Source organism: Neltuma alba, unplaced genomic scaffold, assembly GCF_004799145.2.
Source record: "Neltuma alba isolate B1F8T4 unplaced genomic scaffold, ASM479914v2 tig00003792_pilon, whole genome shotgun sequence".
Taxonomy (NCBI): Eukaryota; Viridiplantae; Streptophyta; class Magnoliopsida; order Fabales; family Fabaceae; genus Neltuma; species Neltuma alba.
The window spans coordinates 11,090-33,675 of NW_021633428.1; the positions used below are offsets into that span (position 1 = coordinate 11,090).

The window sequence follows — 22,586 nt, forward strand, 5'->3', positions numbered from 1 at the left end:
CTTATAAGAATTAATGAGGTAAGTCATCATTTTAAAGATTTGAAAATATTTAACATATCACAAAATAAGGAAATACAATATAAGCAATTAAAACTCAATAAACTCATAATTGATTCAAAATTATATTCTTTTCCAACATTATCTGTTATTCTAAAATTATGTAATAAACCCAAATTAGCCTAAGATTATGATAAAAATATATGAATAAGATGAGATAAATATATATATAAAAATTGTGTTTTATTAGAGGAACAAAATAAAGTAAAATTTCAGAAATCAAAATTGTTGTTTTTAAATTTTAGGGGTTAAAATTAAAAGGAGATCAAATTTTAGAGACTTAAAGTAGTATTAACCTTATAAATATAATAGATAAATACATAGATGGAGAATAGAGAAGAGATATAATATTATTATAATCATAATCTTTCACTTGGCAGTGATTCACTTCTTTTTAATACATACATCTCCTCCACACACACATATATAATTTTATTTTATGCTTTGCGATCTCATCACTATATATATATATATATATATATATATATATATATTCTTCTATATTCCTGCAAAATAAGAGTAGACGACCTTTGTAAATGCATATTGAACCTTAGGATAGCTGATGCTAGGAAAGAATGGGCCTAGCTTTTCTCACTTACTCTTTGCAAATGGCCTTTTATTGTTCGTTGAGGCCTCTAAAGAGCAGATGACAGAATTCCTAGTATCAGCTACACACTGCCTCCACTACCAGTTTCCTAATTAACCCAGCAGAACACAAGTTTTTCTTGAAATTCTCTTCATTCAATTTTATGACACACTCCTTTTTGTTCAAGCATGCCTGCAAAAGCAATAAAACATATAAAAATAAAATAAAATCTTTTAAAACAGGGGGAAAAAAAGAGAATAAAGCAAGCATGATTACAAGTTAACATTTCATCCCTTCACATCCCAATAAATAATCAATAGGCAGATAGCAGAGTTAAAGTTTCAAATCATGTAACACTACAGAAATTATTATCAGTTCACCAACTGATTTGATAAATGCACACATCAAGTTATCTTAGTAGATGATGCCTAAAAGAACTAGTTGTATATTCAACCTCAAACCAATAAAATCCTTGGCATGTCTTAATTGTACAAGTAGCTTCAGAACTGAAGATGTCATCAGATGTTTGAAGAGAATGACTTACCCTACATTTGGTATGAGAGAATGATTTAATAAGCTCAATTTAAAAAATTAGAGAAGCAAGGTTTTAAAATTTTAATAAAAAGATGTAAAATAAAAGAGTAATAAAAATTAATTAGAAGCTTTTAACTTTACTTTTTCATTTTTTTGAATCAATCTCATTAAAAAATTTTCTCCTCTCCATTTCCTTCATACCAAATGGACAATGTAAGGAACAAATTCCAGAAATTGATACCTTTTCAACAAGTATACTGGAATTTGGATCATGGCAATCTCCTATGCTGTAGGATCCGCATGTTCCTGAAGGAGTTCCAAAGCTAGCAAATTTGATAGCAGATATGCGAGTATCTTTGGGGCATGCTAAACGGGCAAAAGGTGTGTTTTTGTAATTCTCAAGTTTATTTTCACCGTCAAGATCAAGTCCACGGGAAGGGTAATCCTCTGCCACAAGGGCACACGCACCAGAAACTTTGCGTCTTAAAAATTAATTCTTGTTGGATCACCACCCGTCTCTTCAAAAATAACAAGAACATTTCCAGATGGCTTGAACCAAGATCTTGGAACATGATACCTAATACATAGAAGAAGAAAAAATACACAATATTTTATGAGAAGAAGAAACAGATGATAACTGAGTCTGTATAAGCTACAATAAGCACATATTATGTTAGCAATTTGTAATGGATGATTTCTAATCTAAACCACTTGTAAGATTAGGATAGTTAAAACACCACACTAGTAACTAAATCTATGAGACTATACCTATCATATAAATTGTTCATGGCTGCTGAGGAAAAGGCAAAGCTTCCCAAAAAACCTGACCACAACGTACAAAATTTAGTCAGTTTTCAATCGTTTCCTCTTATATCTACTATTCATGAATAGTATTTTCGCTTTTTGATCAATTATAGAATCTGTTAAGGATTTCAGTTGCTTTGTGACCTAGACCAACTTATACACAAGCGGAAGTCTTATTACGGTACTCTTCCAGGCCATACTAGTGTTGTGCAGTTAGGCAAGAAACTTTACTCCAGCCACTTGTAGTTACTACATCTCTAAAGTAAGAGAAGTCAAGGAAAAAAATTGAAGAGAGGTTACTACATGTCTAATTCCTCAGCTTCGATTAAACCATTAGCTCACAGTTTTACCATTTCTGGGTGGGTTCTCCACAGCCAGTATCACATTTGTCCTGATTGAATGGTCCTCTGTAGTCGCATTTTTTAACACACTCTTGATCTAAATTTTTCCTAGGCCAATGTCTTCCAATTTCTTCTCCATTTAACCAGGCTAGACCTTTTCCCATATGTAACATATCCAGTCCAACAGGTTCATTCCCTGGAGGAGCATCGACAATTACCTGCATGATCAAGAACTTCCTTTTTAAGATTTTCCACCACACAGCAGGAGACCAACAACACGCTATTTGTTAGAGAAATCTCATTCAGCCTTATAAATGCTTTGAAATCTCATTACTAATTCCTTGTTACTTCCAGAACGCAGGCCCATAAACTTTAAGCAGGAGACCAACAACACGCTTCTAGACAAGCCATTCAATAAGGCTGAATGTTCTAGACAGAGTAACACACTCACTGGGAGGCCAACAGTCATGCTCAATAAATGTGTATGATGAATTGGTACCATCTCCAGTTGCAGAACCTATAAAACAAGAAGTTAAGAAACTGAAATTGAAAAGTAGAGAAAACAAGAAAACATTTGTAATAGAATATTAAAATGTCTGCATCACCAATCACCAAGAAATAATAACATCTGTATGCATGTAAATCACAGAGAAACTAACATAACTATAAACATTGAGTGTTTCATCCATGATGATTAAAGAGAACAACAGAAGGAAAGTTGCTACAGCTAAGCAGTTTCATGAGTTATTATACATGATCAAATGTTTCATTCAATAAACTGAGAATCAAAGCACATAACATGATTGTAGCCGATGTCCAAAAGAAGATGGAAAGTGCGCGTAATTTAATGAAATAGCATGAAGTCACTTTTACTGCTGGATGAGAAGGAAAATATGTTGCTGAACCACATTATATTTTGTTTACAGGTTTGCATATCAGATGTTTGATAAATAAACAAATCCATGAGATCAAAAATTCAGAATAGAAGGGTAGGTAACCTTGGTATTCCTGATTCACAAAAGCATGGAGTGCATGACCTTGGGATTCTATCAGAAGAACTGGTTTACTTCCCTTCTTTAAGAACCCTTCATTTTCACCAACAAATACACTGCCATAAATTAAAAAAAGAACAAAAAAAGTTTAAAACAATATTTTAACTGCACATCTATAATTTATGCATGTTTGAATTTCTTATACATTTCCCTTCCATCAAATGTAATGGAGCTTATAATAATCTATGGAGTTTGTAAAATGACTAGGAAGCGGCTTGATAGGCTGTAGCAAATGCCCGAAACTTAAAGCATGGCAACCCAACAAGGTCCTTCGATATGCATTGAACTCAAATTATAGAATATATAGAATCGAGCACTTCAGCTATAATGATAAAACAATATTTTAACTACTTACTGCTTTATTGTTACAGCAGATAATGTTAAGTTATCTTAGTAGCTGCTAATCAAACAAAAGAAAAAATTTGCAAATGATTCTACTTCTCATGTCAAGAATAGTAAACTACGTGCGTGTTTCACTGTTTATTATTTCTAGATGCTACAGGAGGAGAGAATAATATACTGAAACAGTAAAAGGTCCATTTCGATTGATCATACACTCTTTAACAATTTTTTATTGAAACAAACCTTGTTGTATGCCACAGATAGTCTGTGGTATCTTTAGTGGTGTTAATGTGATCAACAAAGCCATGCTTCACTAAGTCTGCATTTCCCCATGTCCCTGCATTCTCTTTAAATATGTCCCACTTTAAAGTCTTTACACTTTCATGTGACTGTTGTAATTTCTCTGGAACCATTTCAACAATGTCTGTATAAGTGTTAACCTGTTGCATATCACATGTCTAAGTGAAGGGTCCAGAAGAAAGAATTTCACAAAAGATCAATAGCATTTGTAATTATATTGACAATTATATCAGTACTTTAAGAGTAGCACATAGTTGTAACTACAGGAAATTTTTTTAAAGAAAAAAAATTAAATTAACACATTGAGTGCAAAGAGACTTCTGTCAATCAATTCAAGTGTATGATGCATTTCTCACAATAAAACCATTCGTGCATTGGCTCTGCCGCAGACGTCTCAGTTACAGCAGGTTGACATTCACACACAGCAAAAGCTAAGATTTTTAGAGGCAAAATTAAGTGGCTAATATAATTTTGGCTTCAAATATTAGAATATGGACATTACTCTGAAGGTAGCAATAAATTAAGTTTGCAGTGTTAAAGACTACATTCTTGCAATCAGGCAGAATGCTCACTGACCATGCTGGTAGGTGATATGATGCATTCCGAAATTCGACTGTCTCATCATTTTTATCATCAACATTAGCAATAAAAGCAGCACACGCTCCTGATGAATCAGTATATACATCTGCCTGAAATTTTACACATATATGGGCTTGTCTAATCCCGTACAATTACTCATATTAAATACCTTTTTAATAAAATTTTACACTTTTAATCTCAATCCCTATCCTTTATTTTTAATGCCAAACAAGACCTAAGGATCCCATAAAATAGAGAATAAGTTTAGGGACTTGATCCAAAATGGAACAATATTATAAGGACCTGCATATTAGTTTTCGCAATTTTAGGAACTAAAAGCAAAACCAGATTAAATTCTAGAAACTAAAGATAGTATTAACCTTATAAATATAAATAGATTGATGGGGAATAGATAACAGATATAATATTATTATAATCATAATCTTTCACTTGCCAAGGTGATTCACTTCTTTTTAATACATCTCCTCCATATACATATATATGTGTGTGTACACACACGAGTATAATTTTATTTTATGCGTTGCGATCTCATCACTATAAATATATATATTCTTTTATATTTCCTGCAAATAAGAAGATTCGAGTAGATATTTTTGCGAATTCTCTTTTTAATTTTGTATCTTATAATTGATTTTTTTTAAAAAGGAAATATATAAAAACCTATGTAATTAGGAAATATATACTTATAGCCCCTCGTTCCCGCCAGCACAATCAAAATTGGTTTGTTCTGTGTCGTCTTCTCCCTTTCTCGCTGCCACTGATCTCTCGGTCACAACTTTCTAACCATACGCCTTGTTCATACTATGGGGATTGTAAAGATAACGTTCCTTGATTTCTAAAATAATTTACGAAAATAACTTGATCTTCTGTTTTCGGTTAGGTTTTCAGTCATGAATCCTGATACAAGTTCGCTTCAATGGCTTCTTACTCCCATTGATGTGAGTGCTTAATTATTAGCTCGAACTTTGAATAGTCCGTCTTTTTTGTTCTTCTTTGTAAAGAAGATGCAATTGATTTGTAGAGATTATCGTCAAAGGAAATATTTATGAAGGTCTATTTGTTTTTTGTTTTCAAATGTGAAGATCGCCGATGATGCTACCATTCTTGCCGTCAGCCGTCGGTTCTCCGGTTTGTATGGGAAGTTCTTCAGGTAGGTACTGATATCTCATATTTATTTATTTAGACACGAGTCTGTTTTTGAACATTATTTTCGTTCATAATTTCAACATTTGTGTTACAGCATCTCAACCTGTGAAGAAAATTATCGAAATTAATCAATATACGCTTGTCACTGTGTCTGGAGGAGTTACTGGAGGAGTTGCAAGAGATCTCTATGACAAGGTAATGAATGCAATCTTATATTAAACTTTTTTGTATTTGTCTGTCTTGCCCTTTTTTGACGTATTTTCATGAATAGTTTTCTTAGTTCAGTCATTTTATTTTAGTGCCGGCAGTATGAATTCAAAAATAAGAGAAGGATTTCAATTAAAGTAGCTTCAAAACTACTTGCACAAATTTCATACTCCTATGGTGAAATGGGGTTGCCTGTTGTGACCATCATTGCGGGATGGGATGAGACGGTAAATCATATATTCTAGGTGCTAAATACTACTTCCCGTCCTTGTTTACAGACTGTAAATGAGGTATTATAATTAGGACAAGAAGTAGCATAAAATATCACTTCTCTGACTAGGGAACATCATTTTTCAGGGTCCCGATCTTCATCATGTCGACAACAGGGTGTATGGAACGATGATGGGCACTCGTTTCGGTGTTGGATCCATGTCACCGCCTGCTTATGGTGTAGTAGACAGGGGGTTAGTTGAGCTTTTCACCATAACTATGTAGCTCTGTTGTTGAATTTGTTGACATGTTTCTTTCAGTTCTAGGTACTGCTACTCCATGTCAGAGGAATACTGCCAGCAGTGCATCAAGAAATTATTTGGCAGCTTTGGCTATGCTAGCCTAAAAAAAGAAATCTGGTTCGGAGACAAATAATCACTGCGTCCTTTCAGTATATGGTTGGCCTTGTTCGTGGACTATGGGCATTGTAAAGATAGCATTTCTCAATTTCTAAAATAATTTACGAAAATAACTTGAGCCTCTTTGTCTGGTTAGGTTTTCAGCCATAAATCATGATTATATTCCTACCCCGATCAATGCGAGTGCTTCAATTATTAGCTCGAACTTGAATACTTCCTCCTTTTAGTTCTTGTTTGCAAAGAGGTTTCGATATTCATTTGTAGATATTACTGTCAAAGGAAAGCTCTGATACCGATACAGTGCAAACTCAAAAAAAATCAATTTAAAATATACTCACCCAAAGAAAGCTAAGCAAAAAACAGAGATATGACTTGAGTTTAGAACTAACACTCTGATACCAAAATAGTACGAATCCATAAGGAAAAGATCCTACAAATCCGGAATCAATCTAAAACACACTCACCACTTCTTTCCTGTCACTTTAAACTCAATAACTCTCACGCTCATAACCCTGCTTTGGATCCGGATTTAGATTCCCCTAACAACCTGACTCACGAGTTTGCTCAGTTCGGAACTGGTTCCTTCTGGCAGTGGAGCCCCACTTTCAACAACTCGCTAGTGTTGTTAAGATCGAAGTTAGATACTCTCAAGGTTATATTCCTAATCCGAACTACATGTTAGTGCACTCTGGAACCACTAACCACGTGGAGGTTGTTTGGGTCCAATTTGACCCACAAGTATGTTCCTCGCCGATCTTCTCTCCTGCTTTTGGTCTTGTCACGATTTCGTCCCTCTCATTAGTTTGATTGAGTCCTTTGGTTCAAAATGTTGTTCTTTTTTAATAACTGGATCTCACTATATTTTCTTCATTGACTTGATTTTTTAAACCTTTTGACCTTGTATCAATTATAATTCTATATTATTGATATTGATTGTAGGGGATTGCTGTGGAAACACAATATAGATCAGGAATATACTACCATAATGAAACACAGGCTGATTTACCAAAAGAATTAAAGAAATCTAAAGAGAGAGAAGTAAATAGGAAGGTAGCGACAGATATTCTTCCGGCAAAGAGATTTTTCATGGCAGAAGAATACTACCAGCAGTGCATCAAGAAATTATTTGGCAGCTTTGGCTATGCTAGCCTAAAAAAAGAAATCTAGTCCGGAGACGAATAATCACTGCGTCCTTTCAGTATATGGTTGGCCTTGTTCGTGGACTATGGGCATTGTAACGATAGCATTTCCCAATTTCTAAAATAATTTACGAAAATAACTTGAGCCTCTTTGTCTGGTTAGGTTTTCAGCCATAAATCATGATCATATTCCTACCCCGATCAATGCGAGTGCTTCAATTATTAGCTCGAACTTGAATACTTCCTCTGTTTAGTTCTTGTTTGCAAAGAGGTTTCGATATTCATTTGTAGAGATTAGTGTCAAAGGAAAGATTTATTTATAGATTTTGCAACGACTTTGAATCATCCATCAGGCTAGGCTTTTTATGAAGGTATAATTGTTTTCTTGTGTTATTTTGAAGCCCACCAAGGATACTACCTTCCTTGCTTTTATATATAATTAAGGAGGGCATCATAGTAGCCACCCGTACTACGGTTAGTTGTGTAGGCAAGTACTGAGCTCCTATTGAAATTATTTTCATTTATAATTTTAACATTTGCATTATAGAATTTCAATCCGCGAAGAAAATTCTAGAAATCAATCAATATAATCAGCACATTAAGCACATGCCTTCAGCTCATGTTTTTCTTTCATCATTCTCACAATCTAGGGTCTGAAATTAGTGATTTTGTGTTCTTTGAAATGATTAAAGCACAAAATACAACTTTTCATTTCTCCAAATTAAATATGAACACCAAATGAGGGATCAAAATATAGTTATCTCAAGAAAGCTAAACAAACAACAGAAAGATATGATCTAAATTTAGAACTGAAGCTCTGATACCAATATAGTACAAACTAATAAAAAAAACTAATTTAAAATATACTTACCCAAAGAAAGCTAAGCAAAAAACAAAGAGTTATGACTTAAGTTTAGAACTAACACTCTAATACCAAAATAGTACGAACTCACAAGGAAAATATCTTACAAATCCAGAAACAATCTAAAACATGCTCACTACTTCTTCCCTGTCACTCTGAACTCAATGACTCTCGCCGCTCATAACCCTACTTTGGATCCGGATTTAGATTCCCTTGACAACCTGACCCATTAGTTCGCTCAGTTCGAAGCTGATTCCTTTTAAGAAGTAGAGCCCCACTTTCAACAACTCGCTGGTGTTGTTAAGATCGAAGTTGGATACTCTCAAGGTCATATTCCCAATCTGGACTATATGTCGGTGCACTCAGGAACCACTAACCACGTAGAGGTTGTTTGGGTCCAGTTTAACCCACAAGTGTGTTTCTATGCTGATCTTCTCTCCTACTTTTGGTCTTATTACAATCTCATACCTGTCAATCACCAGGTACTCTCCTCTTTTTGCGTTCCTCTCATTAATCTGATTGAGTCCTTTGGTTCTAAAATGTCTTCTTTTTTTTTATAACTGGATCTCATTAGATTTTTTTTACTGACTTGACTATTTAAACCTCTTGACTTTGTATCAATTATAATTCTATACAATTGATATTGATTGTAAGGGCTTGTTATGGAAACACAATTTAGATCAAGAATATACTACTATAATGAAACAAAAGTTGATTTAGCAAAGGAATCAAGAGAATCTAAACAGAGAGAAGTGAATGGGAAGGTAATGACAGGGAATCTTCTAATAAAGAGATTTTACATAGTAGAAGAATACCACTAGCAATGCATCAAAAAATTATTTGACAGCTTTGATGGTATTGGCCTCATAAGTTTCTTTCAAGTAGAAACTATAAAAATTCTGATTGAGATTATTTTAAAACAAGCAGAAAGATAGGATCTTAAACTATAAAAATAGTCTACTAAACATCAGAAAAAACAAAAAAAACTGGTCAAGTAAAACAATTAGAGATGCTTAGAAATGAAAAAGATAAACAGACACAAAAAAAGCAAAAAACACAGAAAAAAACAAAGAATAGAAGGATATGATTTGAGCTTAGAATTGAAGCTCTGATATCAAGATATTACAAACCAGTAAGGAAAAGATCCCATAAACCTACAACCAATCTAAAATGTACTCATCCCAAAAAAGCTAAAGAAACAACAGAAAGATATGTCCTGAGTTTAGAACTCAATCTTTGATACCAAGAAAGTGTGAATACACAAGAAAAAAAATCTCATAAACCTACAACCAATCTAAAATATACTCACCCTAAAAAAACTAAAGATAGTACGAACCCACAAAGAAAAGATCCCACAAACCTACAATTAGTCTAAAAACAAACAATATAAGGATATGACCTAAGTTTAGAATTAAAGTTTTGATATCAAAATAGTGCAAACCCATAAGAAAAAGATTACACAAACCAACAACCAATTTAAAATATACTCACCTCAAAAAGCTAAACAGACAATAAAAGGATATGACCTGAGTTTAGAATCGAAACTCTGATACCAAGATAATGCGAATCCATAAGGAAAAGATCCCACAAATCTATAATCAATTTAAATATACTCACTCCAGGAAAGCTAAACAAACAATAGAATGATATGATCTAAGTTTAAAAGTAAAGCTTTGATACCAAGATAGTACAAATCCATAAGAAAAAAACCAATCTAAATTTCTATCTGCAAAAAACTGTTCATTGTATACATATTCATTTTCTATCTGCAATTTTACTTGTTGTCATCAAATATGTCCAGAGGACTACGTAGAGAAGAACAACGAAGAAAAAGAACTGCAAACTACTGGAATTCTTCGTGGCCGCACTGAGAATAAATCAAAGCCTTGAGATTATACTTGCCTGGGCTAAGATGATTGGGCCACCTTGTGAGGCAAAAAGTTTCTCTTGTTTCATAAGGTCCACAATATATGTTGTAAATTTTTGCATATGATACTGGACACGAAGGACAACCAAACTAAGTCAGTGATGGTAGTTATTATACTTCAATCAAATTCATGAAATAGATATTTGAACCTTAATATGATAAAATCAACAATCCCCCTTACATACCATAAATGGCGTACTGTTAGTCCGGAATACAGTGCCCGGAATATAATGCAACCATACTGGTACCCCACTGTCACATACAGCAATGTTTAGACTTCTGAAGCCATAATTGAGTTTGAAAGAGCCCTTAGTATCAATTGATTTTTCCGTTGTATATACAATAACAGCCAATGTTAATTGTTGAACCCAAATTAGCTGGTGTCCTGAGCACAAAACTTGTAGCAAGCATAATAACTCATACCTTCCATTCTGCAGCAACAAATGGACCAATCCGAAGAATCAGGAACATCCCAGCCTACTGAACAATCTTTACAAACTTCACCAGATCGAATCAACCACCAAAGTAATACTGCCAGATAACAATCTTCAGTGGAAATTGAGCTTTAAAAAAGGAAAAATTAGGGAGAGGGACCTAGTGGCAACGATATTTATGAAGAAAGATCTTAAAAACTGTATTTATTTGGAAAGACCAATACTAAAATATAAATTTAAAATTACCAATTTGCCCTTAACAAATATCTCTCACCACATCCTTTAATTTTTTTAAAAAAATAATTAAATTTTATTCAAATTAATTCAAACTAATTAGAATTACAAAGTTACGAAACAACTCTAAATAATTTATTTATTTATTTATTCATCCATCATTTTAAAAAAAAATAAAACTCTTTTTTTGGGCTTCCTGAATAATAAGCCGATAAAAATCATATAGTTGAATTTAAAATTAAAAAAAGTGATAAAATAATAAATAATATATAACTTATCTACAATTAATGAGAATACAAAATCATGTAGGTTTAAGCTTAAATTTTCTTACTCAAACTATTATAACTACTTTTATTATGAAAAATATTTATTGATATAATAATTTTTATGTCATTTTTTTATTTTAAATTTTAAATTTTATTAAGTAAAAAGGATTCAACTTGTTCAAATAAAATAATAGCATGAAATGGCTATAGAGCAACTTGTTTTTTATTTTGCTGCCCTGCTCATTTTTCAGAAAGCCTATAAGAAATTATTAATTAAAAATAATAGAAAAATAAATTAACTAATGTTGGTGATTAATTTAATTAATTAGAATTAGTATCTGACTTTAAAATTTAAATTAGTTTGAATTAATTCAAAAAAATTGTAATTATTCTACTAAATGATAGAGGTCTGGTGTGAATAAGGGTGATTTGAGTCTTTTTAAATTTATATTTTAATATCTGGTCCTTCTAAATAATTAAGGTTTTTAAGATCCTTTTTAATAAATATTATTTCCACTTGGTCCCTTTTTCTAATTTTCCCTTTAAAAAATCATATCTGACAACACATTCTGATATGCTTTAGGTGTATGTATCTTAAAATTACCAAATCTAGATAACTTTTTACAACTCTCATTTCCTGGAGAAAGCTCATGCCCATTCCAGAAAACATAGGTTTCGATTACATCAACGCCTCCCTCCTTCGCTGTTTGAACCAGGCCTGGCCACATCTACCACGCAGCATATGATTCAAAGATATTAACTTTTAGGCATCAAAATACAAAATGCTCAACTGACACCAATCAATAACAATCTGAATGCAAATGCAGAGCCAACTACAGGAAGAGAGGAAATAAATTAGATTGAAATTTATCCAAAAGAGTAAAGCCCCGTTGCATAAAGACTTGGTTTGGTAGTGGGAAACATTTCTGGAAAGTAGAATTAGTAGAATGATAAAAACTAAGGCTACACATGGACAGGGTTGGGTCCTTGCCTGATCCGCAACCCAAAAGATGAGCAGGCTGTATTAGTAGAATTAGTAGAATGATAAAGCCCCACAATGCTTACTCCAGCTTACTGTTTGGTACAGACTAAAATAGAAACAAGACCTCTTCTCTCCCTTTTAGAAGAAATCAAAAGTAAAGTTCAAACAAGTTAGAAGTTGCTGTAGGAGTTGTCTCACCGCAGGAACGCTTCGAGGATAGTGAATGGCAGCAGAGATGAGGAGCTTTCGCTGGCCATTGATGATAAGAGAGCGATGATCGTATGTTACATTGCCAGCCAAAACCAATGAAAACGAACAAGATAGAAGGAATAAAACGAAAGGCACAATGGATAGGAAGGGTAGCTTCATCTTGCTTTCAGTACAGCTTCGAGCTTTCAGAAAGCTCTTGCCTTTCGCCCTGTCTGAAGCGCAGACTTATAACGGAGGAAGATGTCAGAGTGAGAAACACGCTAATGATTTATTTTATCCGTATTTTTTTATACGAGTAATTTTATAATGAGCAGTTTCCCGTCATTAGTTCATAGTTACAGATTTACACTGCTAGTTTTTGTACGCATATTTTATTTTTGATGAACTGAGATAAAAATTTTTTTTATATATTTATCTTATATTTAGTAAATCATAATTAAAAAGTTAACTATAAATCATTTTAAATTGGCCCATAATACACTATTTTCAGTCATAAATGTAAGGTCAAGTTTATAGTTTAATTTACACTACAAATTAGTTTTTATATTTAGGATAGGAAGGAGTAGTTATATAGATTTTTTTGCCAAAATTATTAATAATTAAAAAATTTCTTAATTTTTAATAAATTAGAAATAATATTTTAAAAACATTATATTATATATTAATTTATAAGTTATACAAATTAGTTTAGAAAAGTTAAATATTTCAAGTTATATATTATTAAATAAATTAAGTTATATCAATATGCAATACATCTCGTTTTTTTCCTTGACCAAGACGTGAAGGAGTGGGTTGGGAAAAATATCACCAACACATCTTGTTTTTACCTTGACCAAGACGTGAAGGAGTATTTTCAGTCATAATACACTATTTTCAGTCATAAATGTAAGATCTAGTTTGTAGCATAATTTACACTACAAACTAGTTTTTATATTTAGGATAGGAAGGAGTAGTTATATAGATTTTTTTGCCAAAGTTATTAATAATTAAACAATTTCTTAATTTTTAATAAATTAGAAATAATATTTTTAAAAACATCATATTATATATTAATTTATAAGTTATACAGATTAGTTTAGAAAAATTAAGTATTTCAAGTTATATGTTATTAAATAAATTAAGTTATATCAATATGTAATACATCTTGTTTTTCCCTTGACCAAGACGTGAAGTAGTGGGTTAGGAAAAATATCACTAATACATCTCGTTTTTTCCTTGACCAAGACGTGAAGGAGTATTTTCAGTCATACTACACTATTTTCAGTCATAAATGTAAGAAAGAAAAGAAAATATAAATTCTGACAGGTTAGTGAATTCTGCCAACTCGTAAAAAAAAGGCTTTTTAAGCCGCACCGTGTAGCCTGCGGCTCATCACGGGCTAACCTGCAACCTGCAGGTTGGCCCGTTACCAGCCCTCATTCATTCATCTAATCCTAGAAGTTCTTTTTTTTTTTTTGGCCCCACCTGTTCTCTTACTACTAAAGATATGTTCGTGATACTATATATAGAGTATTAAATATAAACATATTTTTAATAAAATTTAAAATTTAATTCATCACATTACTAGGAATTAATTCTTTTAGCTAAACCTAACATCATATATATAAGACAATATTTATATCAAATTTTTTTTATTTATTATGTCAAATTGTCCAATCATCCGTGACCATGTTTTATTATTTTTTAATGTTAGTATTTAATAATATTTAATTATAAATTCACATAAAATAAAAAAAAAAAAGACATATGATCATGTGTAATTGGAGAATATGATATATTTATGCACATGATGCTTCTACTTTTAATTGATATTTTTTATTTTTGTTATTATCTCTCGCACGTCGCACGATACCAGGAAAAGGCCCTGCATTAAATTCCCGCGTAGTGCGGCGTATCTCTGTTGTTTAAGAACCTGACCCCCATTTACCCTCCTCACGCGATCCCAGCCATCCCACGTTCTTCATTTGTTTTTTTCTGGCCACATTGTGTTCTACCGTATTATAGCATAGGGGAGGTAATCTGGATATTTAATTTAATTATTAATAATAAAAAATGGATTTGATGTTCTCATATTATATAGTACATTGTTTTATATGTTATAGTAGTATATAAAAAGAAAATATTTATATGACAATATTTGCAAAAAAAAAAAAGAATAGCAGGAAAAGTAATTGCTGAATTCTTTTTTTTGCGTGTGTATGCAACCCCCCCCCCCAAAAAAAAGGAAAGATTCTGTGTGTGCCCATGAGTGTGTGTTTTGCTGTAACTGTTTGCGTAGAATTAACAAACTAAGTAGCAGAAGGAAAAGATAATTTGGGAAAATGTTCATGTGAAGTAGTCTTGACAGAAACAGTGTTCAAGGAGACACCAAGAGGATTCCCACCACCTTCTTCCATTACAACCAGAACGTTTCCGGATGCTTTCAGAAAGGACCGAGGCACATGAGACCTGTAGTATCAATTATCGCAACACCCGTGATAATTAATGTCCATATTTAATTAACATTAATTAAATATTGGACCTAGTGTTTCTCACAGTGTTCTTCTTTCATAAACGAAGTAGTAGAACAAAGGAAGCGACATAAATTGGAATTAAATATATGAATATACTACCTCCGGTCTTAAATATAAGAATTAGTTGACTAATTTGAATATATTAAGAAAATAAGTTAAGTTAATTATTTGTAATAAATAGATGTTGTCTTTTCTAAAATATCCTTACTAATCAAAGTTTATTGTTTAGAATACCATTATAAGAAAGACTATCTTGAGAAAAATAGATAAATATAATAAACAAAATGAATTGAGATCTTATATTTAGGATCAAAATAAAAATCAAATAAGATTTTATATTAAGAACCGGAGATAGTATTAGTATAAAATGAAAGGATATAGTAACTCACAGTGCTTGAGAAGGGTTGCCATTGGTATCATGGAACAAGATCCAATAACGACCGATGCTTTCGCCATTTACCCAGGGTTCACCTTTTCCCAGGGAGCCAAGGTCCAAGGCAATCGGCTTATCTCCCTCAGGTGCCTCAAATGTAGTCTGCCAAAGGATATATCAATATATAAAAATAATAGGCTACAATAGAAGTTGTAGTCCCTGGCATTTACGGTAGTAACCCGTAGTAATAAATTAATTAATAATGCATGGTTATTTCTGTTTACAGTAGTATTATGCACAGTTATTTATTGTAGCCCAAGGCATTTACAGCCGAAATAGTCAATCATAATTTGTGTCTTTTCACGTTGAAGAGATTAGTTATGAGACTAATGATTTAATGGGCGGACCAGGCCAAAGATACTCACAGTAGTAATACACGGACACTGTTATGTTATGAACAAATACTGTATCTGTTATTGACCGACCACTACTATGAACAAATATGTGAACTTTACAACATATAAATTTCGTGGTGATCCTTCAGAGAAACAAAATGGTACAGTTGCTAAGTCGTATTATTTTGACTATTTTGTGTATAATTTCTTGGTTCGAAAAGCCTTGTGCAGTTAGGCTTCATATTTCATGTGATATTTATGTCACATTATCTTTCATAAATTATTATTGCCGTCGTTGTTGAGTGCAGCTTCGGAAAGAAAACATGCTGGTCAAAAAAGCTTGGGAAAACTAATATGCAGGTCCTAGTTTTGTCCCATTTTGAATCAAATCCCTAAAGTTATTTTCTATTTTATGGGATCCTTAATGCTTCAATCGTTCGATTCATTAGTCCTTCCGTTCAAAAAACATCAAACTAGGATTAAACGATGTTGATGATGCTAATATAGAGGACAAGTGGATTAGACGTAGCATTGATTTCTGGTGCGTCGTAGTGAACAACTCGCTGACCCTCCTAAACATTTCCTAAATTGATGCCCAGTTCCCAATAAAAGTTGATGACATCTTCGAATTCGGGTTGAATGTCACACACATTTGATGTTTAAGGATGCCCATTAAAATCCTACCTCTCCTTCCTAGACTCTCACATCTTCTCTCTACCGCCTCTGCTATTCATGCAATTAACAATAAGCTTCTAAACTCACCAAACCTCCCTTTATTTGCATTTCTTCAAACAAACATGCACATAATTTTTGTTTCTAGAGCATGAAAGTGACCTGGAACTTAAGAACTAAGGCTAATAAATTGATAGATTTAGAGTCTAGCCAACTGTACTTTTCCTACTGTGCGGCTATCTCAAGCCCCTTCAAAATGAATTATCCCTCATTTTCTCAATAGCCAAGCTTATGATATATATAACCAAGCTAGCCTTGTCGTCCTTTTTGTCTCTTAAAAAAGTTCCTTTTTTTGTCAACTTAAAGCAGTTGGAGACATGAAAGCTCACAAATGGTGAGATGCAGTAGTTTGATATGGACGAAGGATTTATAGGGATAAGAAGGATGGCTTTTGAAACTTAAGAAAATGGAGGAGGGGCTGAAGCAAGTACGGTTCATGACCTGAAAATCCCAACATAAATCTTTAACTCCAAAATCTACAGTTTGATCAAAGAGGCTGGTGGTGGAAGTGGCAGAAAGGGAGCTTGATTTTAGCAGCGAATGGCAAAAGAGACCACGCCAGAGCCACCAGTAGCATCGGCTGCATCTAGCGGGACTAGCGTCGCCATTAGGCATGATGATGTTTGGAGGAGCGTCAAACTTGAAGTTGCCCTCTGCAAGTAATGACCTTTGGAGAAGAAGGTTCTTGGAAATCAATGGCGGTAGTTTTCTACAGTGATGAAAGAGGATGGGTCACCCCGTCTAATTTACTTGTCCTCCATATAAGCATCTTCAACGGCGTTTAACCCTAGTTTAACATTTTTCAAACGGAAGGATTAATGGATGAAACAGTTAAAACATTAACGATCCCATAAAATAGAAAATAAGTTTAGGGACTTGATCCAAAATGGGACAAAACTATAAGGTTTTTCCAATTTTAGGAACTAAAAACAAAACCAGATTAAATTTTAGAGGCCAAAGATAATATTAACCTTATAAATATAGATAGATTGATGGGGAATAGATAACAGATATAATATTATTATAATCATAATCTTTCACTTGCCAAGATTATTCACTTCTTTTTAATGCACATCTCCTCCATATATATATACGAGTATAATTTTATTTTATGCGTTGCGATCTCATCACTATAAATATATATATTCTTCTATATTTCCTGCAAAATAAGAAGATTCGAGTAGATATTTTTTGCGAATTCTCCTTTTAATTTTGTATCTTATAATTGATTTTTTAAAAGAAGGAAATATATAAAAACCTATTTAATTAGGAAATATATACTCATAGCCCTCGTTCTCGCCAGCACAATCAAAATCGGTTTGCTCTGCGTCGTCTTCTCCCTTTCTCGCTGCCACTGATCTCTCGGTCACAACTTTCTAACCAGTACGCCTTGTTTAAAGACTATGGGGCTTCTTACTCCCATTGACGTGAGTGCTTGATTATTAGCTCGAACTTTTAGTAGTCCGTCTTATAGTTTTTCTTTGTAAAGAGGATGCAATTGATTTGTAGCGATTATCGTCAAAGGAAAGATTTATGAAGGTCTTTTTGTTTTTTGTTTTCAAATGGTGAAGATCGCCGATGATGCTACCATTCTTGCCCTTATTATTAAAGGGGGGATCATAGTAGCTGCCGGTTCTCCAGTTTGTATGGGAAGTTCTTCAGGTAGGTACTGATATCTCATATTTATTTATTTAGATACGAGTCTGTTTTTGAACATGATTTTAGTTCATAATTTCAACATTTGTGTTACAGCATCTCAACCTGTGAAGAAAATTATCGAAATTAATCAATATACGCTTGTCACTGTGTCTGGAGGAGTTACTGGAGGAGTTGCAAGAGATCTCTATGACAAGGTAATGAATGCAATCTTATATTAAACTTTTTTATATTTGTCTGTCTTGCCCTTGTTTTACGTATTTTCATGAATAGTTTTCTTAGTTCAGTCATTTTATTTTAGTGCCGGCAGTATGAATTGGAAAATAAGAGAAGGATTTCAATTGAAGTAGCGTCAGAACTACTTGCACAAATTTCATACTCCTATGGTGAAATGGGGTTACCTGTTGCGACCATTATTGCGGGATGGGATGAGATGGTAAATCACATATTCTAGGTGCTAAATACTACTTCCGGTCCTTGTTTATAGACCGTAAATGAGGTCTTATAATTAGGACAAGAAGTAGCATAGAATATCACTTCTCTGACTAGGGAAGAACATTTTTCAGGGTCCTGGTCTTTATCATGTCGACAACAGGGTGTATGGAACAATGACGGGCACCCGTTTCTGTGTTGGATCCGGGTCACCGCCTGCTTATGGTGAAGTGGACAGGGGGTTAGTTGAGCTTTTCACCATAACTATGCAGCTCTGTTGTTGAATTGGTTAACATGTTTCTTTCGGTTCTAGGTACTGCTACTCCATGTCAATTGATGAAGCTGCAGAATTGGCCCGACGAGCAATTTATCATGCAACATGTCGTGATGGGGCTGCTGGCGGAGATGCTAGCGGTATTTTATCTTACTCTTCCTTTGATCCACTTTCATTGGTATGCAGACTTCCCTAACATTCCCCCTGCTCAAAAGCCCCAGCAACCAAAAAAAAAAGGACTTATACATGCACATGCTTTCGGCTCATGTTTCCCTTTCTTCATTCTTATAATCTCGTGATTGTAATTATTGTTCTGTGAAATTAGTAGGGTGCGAGCTTTCCAGCTCACATAATAATAGCAGTGTGTTTAATTACTAACTATTATCCACTGACAATGCACAAATAAGCTTTCCATATGATTTCAGTTTATTATGTGGGACCAAATGGATGGGAGAAATTGTCCGGTGATGATATTGTGGAACGTCAAAACCACTCCTTTCCCATCACTCTGAACTCAATGACTCCTACTGCTCACAACTCTGCTTTGGATCCAGATTCAGATTCCCCTGACAACTCGAACCACAAGTTTGCTCAATTCGGAGCTGGTCCCTTTTGGGGAGCGGAGCCTCGCTTTCAACGATTGGCTGGTGTCATTAAGACCGAAGTTGGATACTCTCAAGGTCATGTTCCAGATCCGGACTACATGTTGGTACACTCTGGGACCACTAACCACGTAGAGGTTGTTCGGGTCCAGTTTGACCCACAAGTGTGTTCCTACACAGATCTTCTCTCCTGCTTTTGGTCTTGCCACGATTCCACACCCGTCAATTACGAAGTACTCTCCTCTTTCTGCGTTTCTCTCGTTAGTTTGATTGAGTTCTTTGGTTCTAAAATGTCATTTTTTTTAAATAACTGGATTTCACTAGATTTTCTTTATTGACTTGATTTTTTGAACCTCTTGACTTTGTATTAATTATAATTCTATACTATTGATATTGATTGTAGGGAATTGCTGTGAAAACACAATATAGATCAGGGATATACTACTATAATGAAACACAGGCTGATTTAGCAAAGGAATTAAAGGAATCTAAAGAGAGAGAAGTAAATAAAAAGATAGCGACGGAGATTCTTCCAGCAAAAAGATTTTTCATGGCGGAGGAATACCACCAGCAATGCATCAAGAAATTATTTAGCGGCTTTGGCAGTGCTAGCCTCAAAAAAATCTGGTCCGGAGATGCATAATCACTTCTTTCAATATATGGTTGGCCTTCTTTGTGGAACTCATTGACTGTATCTTGCCATCCACCGTCATTGATCAGAAACTTTGGTGAACAACCTCCTTGTTTGGAAAACGATATGTATGCAAATGATTCTACTTCTCATGTCAAGAATAATAAACTATGCACGTCTCATTGTTTAGTACTTTTAGATGCTACCGGTGAGAATAATATACTGAAACAGTAAAAGATCTATTTCTAATTTCGATTAATCGTATGCTCTTAACAATTTTTTATATTGAAACAAACCTTGTTGTATGCCGCAGATAAGCCAAAGGTTTATCAGAAGATTGGTATTTTAAGTTTATATATTAACAGATAAAATATAAAATATGTAGGTTATCGGACTTCTTAGGAAATTCAGTATTTCAGATTATTCAGATTATATAATAGTCTCAAATATCTTGACAGAGTACCAATATTTTCAATTTGTATTTCATATTTTGATTCAGCTTATCCATAAGAGATTCCGATTGTTTTCTTGCAATTTAATATTTTCATTTTATTTTGAAATTTTAATTCTAAATGCAAAAAACAAAATAATATAGAGTTTGAATTGCTATTCAAAATAATTCATAAATAAATAATTGAGCAATTCTTTACCACCCCAGGGGAATGCTGCTAAGATCATTCACGGCCTTGGGTTTCTGGTCTCTTGCTTTGGGTCAGCTTTATATTTATTTCTGTTTAACGAATCATTTATATATTTAGTATAGATTAATTAAATTTGATATTTCTATTTAACAAATTATTTTTTGTAAATTAAATTAACTTCCTCTGTGATAAGTACCATTCAGTCAAAATTATTTAATTCTTTTAACCAATATATCTAAAATAAAATTGCAGTCACGTGTTAAATTCAACACTAATGTAATTTATTTTAAGTTAGCATTATATAAAAATTAGATTTATTTCCTCTTTATATTAAAAATGATTCAGGCAGCGAAGATATTAATTCAATTTTATGTAAAAATAGAGAATGATAGTTAACATGTACACCCCATTTTGCTGGGGCTCACAGATAAATAATAAATCTAATAAATAAAAAATAACAAAAAAGATAATAGAAGAAAAATATTCCTTGATTCTTCCTTAAAAGTCAGGTTTAAAAACTTCCTTTTATGGTAAATAAATAAAAAAAATCAAGTAAAAATATCCTTGTCGCAATAAATGGCAATAAGAGAAAATCTTATTTATGATGGGATTGAACGATGATTCATCTCCGGTTTAGGAAGAGTGATAGGGAGTCATTAAAAAAAATAAAAATTAAAAATAAAATCTCACTTAAGATGGGTCCACAAAAATTGATTTACTTTTTACTTAGAAGAAAAGTTGACAATCAATATAAAAATTTATGATGTCAACTCATTTCACATGAGATGAGTTTAGTCTTGGTAAGCAAAACTATTTTTCATGATATATTTTCATATTTTTATTTTTATTTTTAAAAAACACCAATCTAGATTTAATCCCGACGAGATAGTCCAATTATGAATCATAACCTAGCACGATTCAATATCCGAGAAGAACTTTACTCGTTTCCTTCTCGCAACAAGAACCAAAATTATTATTAATAATTGGGGAAAAGAGGGAAGAGTCTAAATTGCTGACAAGATAGGCAAAACCCTCTTGTAGTTGCATCTCTTGTTCAACTAGGGTTCAACAAATGGTGTAATGCAATAGCTCTTCAGAATTCTTAGTATTAGCTGCACACTGTCTCCACTGCCAGTTTCCTAGTTAACCCAGAAGAACACAAGTTGTTCTTGAAATTCTCTTCACTCAATTTTATGACACACTCCTTTTTGTTCAAGCATGCCTGCAAAATCAACAAAACATATAAAAATAAAATAAAATCTTTTAAAACAAAAAGAAGAAGAATAAAACAAGCATGATTACAAGTTAATATATCATCCCTTCACACCCCAATAAATAATCAGTAGGCAGATGGCAGAGTTAAAGCTTCAAATCATTCAACACTACAAAAATTATAAGTTCACCAACTGATTTGATAAAAGCGCACATCACGTTATCTTAGTAAATTACGCCTAACAAGACAAGTTGTTTGTTCAACCTCAAACCAATAAAAACCTTGACATGTCTTAACTGTGCAAGTAGCTTTAGAACGCATCTCCTACTCACATTCATATAGTTGATTATCCACTATCTATCATTAAGTGTAAGTGTAACTTATATATAAGACTATGTCTATAAATATGGCATATCATTGTGTTGTAATGGAAATGAAGCAAGTGAAGGAATACAATATAATTCTCTCATTT

The 22,586-nt window shown here is 33.2% G+C and overlaps 1 protein-coding gene and 1 pseudogene across 1 annotated transcript; one reads left to right on the top strand and one right to left on the bottom strand.

Annotated features, from left to right (window-relative positions):
- Positions 1-614: 614 nt before the first annotated feature.
- On the bottom strand, positions 615-12,811 carry LOC114742507 (beta-galactosidase 10-like; annotated as a pseudogene).
- Positions 12,812-18,068: 5,257 nt separating this feature from the next.
- LOC114742509 (proteasome subunit beta type-5-A-like) lies at positions 18,069-20,272 on the top strand. Its single transcript, XM_028930753.1, has 8 exons — positions 18,069-18,092; positions 18,237-18,327; positions 18,418-18,518; positions 18,623-18,757; positions 18,888-18,994; positions 19,067-19,167; positions 19,453-19,862; positions 20,033-20,272. The coding sequence occupies exons 1-8, from the start codon at positions 18,069-18,071 to the stop codon at positions 20,270-20,272; spliced, it is 1,209 nt and encodes a 402-aa protein (XP_028786586.1).
- The last annotated feature ends 2,314 nt before the right edge of the window (positions 20,273-22,586 follow it).